Consider the following 7,087-nt stretch of genomic DNA (forward strand, 5'->3'; position numbering starts at 1 on the left):
AGTTTGCTCGGAAAGTCTTTGTGAAGTGACATAAAATCGGCAAGAGAAAGGAGGAAGGTGCATTGTGTATGTTCAAACTGCTTCCTGGAGCGTTAAGCTTGATTGGTGTCATATGACTTTTTAACAAAACCAAAACCAAAACCATTCTATTGTGTTTGTGCAAAGGGAAGCTGGTTGAGTCAAAAGCCCCTTTGTTTTGATGATTTGAATAAAAAGCTTCCCATTTTTCTGATAATTATTTGCTGAAACCATTTTTCATGAAATATAGCTGCATTGACGCTATTCTGAATGTGCGCCACAACACAAGTATTGCACTTAAGGAAATAAAGAACAATTTACAACACTCACCCAGACACAGCAGAGTCAAGGTAGAAACCCTACCATCCATAACTTTGCTTTCATTGTCTCAACATAATCCTTGCTGCCTCTGTGGCGTTCCCTCTAAGATGGCACAGAAATCTCAACAGATCATGCAGAATCAATAAAATCCTAGATGTTCTCACCTGACATGTACTGACTTATCCAGCAGGACTGCCTTGTCGAGGACACACCTACCCCTCCCATCATACTGTATGCTGATATTTTCCAAACTACACAATGAAACCTCTTCATGCTCCACTATAGGTTCATGGTGTCAAGCCCATAATATTTTGTACGCATCATGATCATTTGATCATGTAGACACTAAACAATTTCCTTATATCAACTTTATTATTTGCATTGTATTTCACGACACTTCAATAACATAATTGAGATAAATTCATTTGAATAACTACAATACTACCATTTCTGAAACATAATATGCAAATTGTTCTGTTTCAATGCATTTCAGAGAAATCTTTATATACACTATCTAAATATATTTGGGAACATCATGGCCATGTATTAAAATCTAAATTCTGATTCAAGATTTTAAAAGCGCAAAAAAAAAAAAAGCTGCACTTTATCAATCATAACAGTTGTACTAGTTTTCTTATATAGTGTACGGTGCAAAGCAAATTAAAAGAAACACACAAGCGCTCATTAAACAGGACATGACTGGTTCAATGTGCATGTCTAAAACAGCATCTAAATAAAGTCATCAAAACAATTCTAGAAGGCCCATTTAGTGTGGATGTAACTCCCTAAAAACTACCACCAGCTACCAACAACAGAAGAAAAGCGCATGCACACGTACACACAAGGCCTTTCAGTATTGACTTAAAATTAAAAAAAAAGTACAAAGAAAACTTTCACAACACTTTATCCTGCACTAATTTCCCCCTCTGGACATACGACCTAGGTGACTGCCATTTTGATACTAAAACATTGGAGTTCTCTTAACTTACATTATGCTCGTAGCGCAACTTGACTAATGACTAATAAATTACCGCATTTAAGTGAATTCAAACCACAATGTTTTTCTAAACATGACCAAGTAGTTTTTGTCCCTAAAATTAACCAAACTGTGACTGATCCATAACATTTGTCACATGAAACCTGCGGCGGACGCTCTACTGGCCGATGGTTAGTTGTTTCTGAGACCATTTCAGGCGTTGCTTGACATATTTTGTTGTAAGGTTTGAATATTCCCTGATAATGCCAGATCTGCATTTAAAAAAAATGAAGGACTAAACTCCTAGGAGTGAAAACAGGCTATGCAAGATGAGAATCGATGCAGGTTGGATGTCTTAGTAGTCATCGTCACTTCTTGGAGGATTACTGGCTGGCGCACGTGGCCTGTCTCGCTCACGGCGGTCATCATAGGGCTCATCGTAGCGGTCATCGTGACGACGGTCTCGGCGGTCGTCGTCGTTTCCATCATAGCGATCATCGTATCGGTCACGGTGAGCAGAGTAGTCACTGCGGCGGTCATCGTAGTCGCGATGAGGGTCATCATAGTCGCTGCGTGGACGATCCTCCCTGTGGTGGTCATCGTGATCGCTGCGCCGATCATCGTGATCCCTGCGGCGGTCGTAATCGCGCTCACTCCGATCCTCATAGCGGTCAGACGTGTTCCTCACGCTGGAGTCGTCAGGATTTTCCCTGTCCTCTTGGCCCTCAACCTGGCGACTGTCACCATTTCGAGCCGGCTCTTTGTCATGGTACTCTTCCTCCCGAACTCTGAAATGCAACACAAAAAAATCTTTTGAATTAATTTTCACTTCATTGGTTTCCTTTTAGAGCATTTTCAGTGAACAAAACTTTTTACCATGCTGCAAAACCACTTCAGCTCTGTTATTGTTCTGGGAATATTGAGGTCTTGCTTAAATAGTTCTAACTAAGAGAGTCATGATATTAACGGTAATCTTGTAAGTATGATGCAATGACATTAATTGTTCTTGGCTTGGCTCTATAACACTCACATTTCAGGAGCAATTATGGCTGTGCAGAATAAACTAATTACACTGTAAATGCTCATGTACAACGTTGACTAGCTGCCTCTTTGTCAATTTTTTTTTTTCTTTTGCGGGTGCCCAAGTGATCCATTTCAATACATGAAGATGTAATGTCATGTAGAGAAGCTTTTGAGATACCTTCTGATGTTTTGTTTCCCACTGAAGTTGCTTTGCATGCATTCTGAGAAGTTGAGATGTACATAAAATATCTAACTTTCAACATCTTTGATAATATTAATGAAGAGCTGTTCTCTAATGAGCTTCCATTTTCAACTGCTTTACAAAAAAACAACGTCACTTTTTTTTAAGGTTATGAAGAACTCTTTCACCTTGCAAGTAAAAACCTGCCATAAAAAGAGCAGTTTTTTTGTTTGCCATATAGTCTGAGCCATGGTGGATGGAATACTGTCGATGTCTTTGTCTATGAACTTAAAGGCACTGTTACGACAGACTGCCCGCTCTTAATCATTTTAAAAGGACTTTGTTTCTCATTCGGTGTGTGAATAGATTGACACGTCTTTCTTGAAGTAAAAACTTTTTACCCCATGGCGTATTCCTCCTGTTGCTTCTTCTTCCGGCAGCAGCAACAATAAATGACAATAACAAGTACGACTAAGGCAGCGACAACTCCAGCAATGATTCCTGCAGTGCTCCCAATGTTAACGGAGGCTGAAGGAAGGAAGATGAAATTGATATATATTGTAAGTTTACATTTAATGAGAAAACAGGAGAACTTTCATATTGTTAACTAAAAGTTAGCTCACGTGGCATGACTGCGAGGGTGAGGTTGCAGGAAGCTGAGCGGATCTTGTTCGATGAGGTACAGATGTAGAATCCTGAAGTATCTCTGGAGATATTGAACAGTGAAAGGACGCCATTTTCTGAAATACAGGTAAGCAGAAAGACACATACACATTCATTGTTTTTAATCGTGCTTAAATTTCCTTCTATTTTGATGCAATTCAAATAAATTGCAGTATTTGCTTTTTCAGATTACTATATATTCTTCATATGTTTGATAGTCAGCTCTGTTTAGCACCATGAACACTGCTGGTCCTGTGAAACCACTGCCGTTTGCTGTGGTAGATCAATTCGATCCAAGTTTGACCAATCAGGCTGCTTAAAACTTAAAGAAATTATCTAAACTATCTAAAGCTGGCTAGAGCTAGAAAAAAATAACTTAGAAACTAGTCATTTTATGAATATTAAGACAACTGACATCTTGAGGCAGAAAGTGAAGTGATTATTATCATGACAATAGGTCTTTTGCAGAAGGTACACTTCTATGTAATAATGTCATCTGTACTTACTGTCTGTTGTTCTGGGACTTGGAGCACGAGGCAAGTTCTTGACATCGCGTTCTACCCACGTATAAGCAGGTGGAGGTGAGCCTTCATCAGACTTGCATGTCAGATTGATGTTCTGGCCGTACTGTGCCTTTCCCTGGATCTTACAGACGGGTACGGACGGAGCAACTAGAAAACAAGTCAAAATGTTTGTGCCTGCCCATTACGGATCCAGCATACTCCAGACTGAGCAACAACAAGAAGATAATGGCAGACTGTTCCTCTTTTTGTGGGGGCTGGAGACCTTTAAGCTTATTAATGGTCCTCCGATGCATATTTGCCGCGCTGCTACTGTGACCTTATTCTGTGGCGGTTGAATGTTTGCCTGTGAATCACTGCCCGAGCATGAATACTACAGTGTTTCAGTTGTTTGTGGATCGGTGTGTATGAGGATCATTTAAAAAAAAAAAATCTGCCTAACTTATGACTCCCCACATTAGATTGTGTGAACATATGAAGGAGCATTTTCTGAACATACAATTGTTGACATGCATGTAGCAGAAAGCTAATACATCCTGACCATTAACGACTCAGTCAAGCCAAAATCCATCAGGAATTTTGCCCGGTCCGTGTTTCCCTTTTCCCAGCTTCATGTCTGCCCTTCTGTAATTTCCAACTGGATGTTCATGTAATCAGTCCAGCGCTATATACCATTGTTGGCTGAGCAGACAAATCTCCCTCTGCTTAATCAGGCACATTTTCAAATATGCTATATTCAATGATGTGTGTACTTGCTAAAAGCTATCAAGCCAATGGTGAAATCTACATCTTTTTTGAAAAAGAAAATGTGCACCGTTTTTGAATTTTTTTTATGTCAAATACCTTCTGCATAATGTCTGTTGGTGTGCTGGATGGAACCGTGCAAGAGGCCCTCCTTGATTCTTTGACCACCTCCTGATACTTTCAAAAGGAGAATATGAGTTTGAAAGCAAACAAATCCTTACCTAGAACTACCAAGCGTGCCGAGGCAACCGGCGTTCCCTCATCATCGCCACGGATCGTAACACGACACACGAACACCTTGTTGTCCTCAAGTGTTATGGAGGACAGTTTCAAGTTGGCCTTTCCTGTTGCAACATTTACTTCCAGGGACACGCGACCCTCATACTGAGATTTGATGTCAAGAGCTCCATCATTGGAAAAATAAGTCAGGATCCGGAGCTGTTAAAGAGCACAAGCGTCAGAGGAACATTGAAAGAGGAAGCCACGGACGGTCTGTCAACATCTCATTGTTCGTATTCATAATTAATGCAGTCTATGCAGATTATTGTAAGACAGTTATACAGAATCAAAAATACAATAAATTAACACATTAACAAATAGCAGAAGTCTGACATCTTCGACATCTGCGCTTGCCGCCTCCACAGACCAGGCAACAATAACCAACTTGGGACTTGGTATTGTTGATGTGAAGGTGCAGGGCAGTGTGATGTTGTCACCCCTGGCAGCCTCAAACAGTCCGTCATCGCTTATTTTCACTGTAAGGGCAGCAACTCCTGACAATGCTGTAAGAGATTTAAAGAAAAAACCGAGTAGAATTTGGCTGTAAAGGCTTATCATTTGGAAAACACTTATACTGTAGTCACAATGCTCAGGGCGTCAATCGGTTGGTATTATAGACTGCGTGTAAAATGTGTAATTTGATTTCGTAGCAAAGATTTCAACAAGTTTAACCACACCCTCCAACCAGCATACACTCACCCACAGGACAGAAAACAACACCACGGTTTGAACAAATTAATCAATCAATGATTGAAAAACAAGAGTTTTGTAATGCAATAGCAAATATATATATATTTTTTTTCTTTTTTAAATAAATTAAGATATTCTAAGACTTAAATTAAAGCTCGTCTAATGAAAATAGATTCAGCGATAGTCAAACGGAAAAATCATGGTGAATTTAAACTCAAGTTTAGTTTATCACTTTAAAAATAATTCTTAAGCAGCTGCTTTGTCCTGCTTATCCTACGTTTAGAGGAAAATGCTCTACCTAAAGACAAATAGCGTCACCCAGACAGCGAGGTTCTTTGGCCCCCGTCTCAAGTTGCGCCAACAGGTGTGGCAGCTCCAAGCAAGGAAACGTAGAGAAGCAGCAGGACTCACCGAGACTGAGCAGAATCAAAGTGGAAATCCTGAACTCCATAGCAGAGGCTGGAATTGATTGTTCTGCAAAGGCCTGTTTCCGTCTGAATTATGAAACGCTGAACCAGCGCCTGCCTGATGGCGGTCCTTTGGTCGGGATGCACCTATGGGCGTGGCCGCCGCACCTGGGATGACTGACAGACACCAGTCCCCACCAATCAGCGCCGCTTCCGCAGTTGCGTTAACATTCTTGATGTTCTCACCTGGCGTGTTTCGGCTTGTCCCCTCATCCTCTTATTTACATGGCCCGTACTTTACATTTGCTCTTTCGCCTACATAAAGTTCGTGGTGACAAAAAAAAAGCCAAGGAAAAAATTACAATATTTTTTTAAACTATTAATTAATGCGTGTGTGTGCGTGCGTGCGAGAGAGAGAGAGAGAGAGAGAGAGAGATGAACGGTTGATAAATCCGAGCAGTGTTTGGGCGGTGTCGTGAAACACTGTTGGAACAGACGAACCTTTCCTGTTAAACAGGTCTGACAAGGATTTATCACCTGGAGGCGCGCGCGCAACCCCCCCGCAACACACACACACACACACACAAACGCACACACGCGCGCGCACAAACAAAACAAAAACGTATCGCTTTGCCTGCAGTTGAAGGAAAACACAGAATGTGTTCCTGACTCCTGAGTAATGAAAGCACCTTCTATCGCTTCCACCACGAGTCACAGGAAGTGCCTTACTTTTATTGAAATGCCAGAAAGTACTGTCAATACTTGGGAGCTTTATATTTTCTTATTATAATATAATATCTTAACTATATAAAAATAAAGCCCCAGTCTCCTTTCTAGGCCTCTGCTCAAAAATAACATAAATAAATTGACATAAATAAAATGAACAGATAATATCTTTGCAAGTATACGAGTTCAATTTGAATATTTTTGGTGTCTTAATAAAGAGAACACTTCTGACGTTTGTTCACGTGTAAATATCAGGTCACTGGCACAGAGTAAATTAAGATGGCACACAGTATAAATGAAAATGTTATTATTATTTTTTTTACAATGCATATGTCTTAGAAATGATGCAGTTGCAGCTCCAACTCTAAATTAAAACATATAGCAACATATGAGTGCATTTTTGTTTGCAGAAGTTCAAGTGATTCAAAGAACAGGAAGAGCGGCTCTAAGAGTGGTTTGGTTAAGAGAATTACACAAAAACAGATTTGCATATATATCCTAGAAGGGATTATATTCTGATGATGATGCAGATCAGGAA

General features: G+C 40.2%; 1 protein-coding gene across 1 annotated transcript; it reads right to left on the reverse strand.

Annotated features, from left to right (window-relative positions):
* Nucleotides 1-610: 610 nt before the first annotated feature.
* LOC137915605 (cell surface A33 antigen-like) lies at nt 611-5,951 on the reverse strand. The gene is made up of 7 exons (XM_068758801.1): nt 5,828-5,951; nt 5,060-5,229; nt 4,669-4,885; nt 3,689-3,853; nt 3,143-3,259; nt 2,921-3,047; nt 611-2,103 (listed from the first exon to the last, which is right to left on the reverse strand). Exons 1-7 carry the CDS (start codon nt 5,865-5,867, stop codon nt 1,671-1,673), a joined length of 1,269 nt encoding a protein of 422 aa, XP_068614902.1. The 5' UTR covers nt 5,868-5,951; the 3' UTR covers nt 611-1,670.
* Nucleotides 5,952-7,087: the final 1,136 nt, after the last annotated feature.

The sequence above is a fragment of the Brachionichthys hirsutus genome, unplaced genomic scaffold (assembly GCF_040956055.1).
Source record: "Brachionichthys hirsutus isolate HB-005 unplaced genomic scaffold, CSIRO-AGI_Bhir_v1 contig_205, whole genome shotgun sequence".
Taxonomy (NCBI): domain Eukaryota; kingdom Metazoa; phylum Chordata; class Actinopteri; order Lophiiformes; family Brachionichthyidae; genus Brachionichthys; species Brachionichthys hirsutus.

Coding starts and splice junctions, on each gene's coding strand:
- LOC137915605 (XM_068758801.1), bottom strand. CDS start 5,867: ATGGAGTTCAGGATTTCCACTTTGATTCTGCTCAGTCTCG. Junction 5,230..5,827: donor TTTGATTCTGCTCAGTCTCG/GTGAGTCCTGCT, acceptor AATCTCTTACAG/CATTGTCAGGAGTTGCTGCC. Junction 2,104..2,920: donor CAGGAGGAATACGCCATGGG/GTAAAAAGTTTT, acceptor GTTGCATTTCAG/AGTTCGGGAGGAAGAGTACC.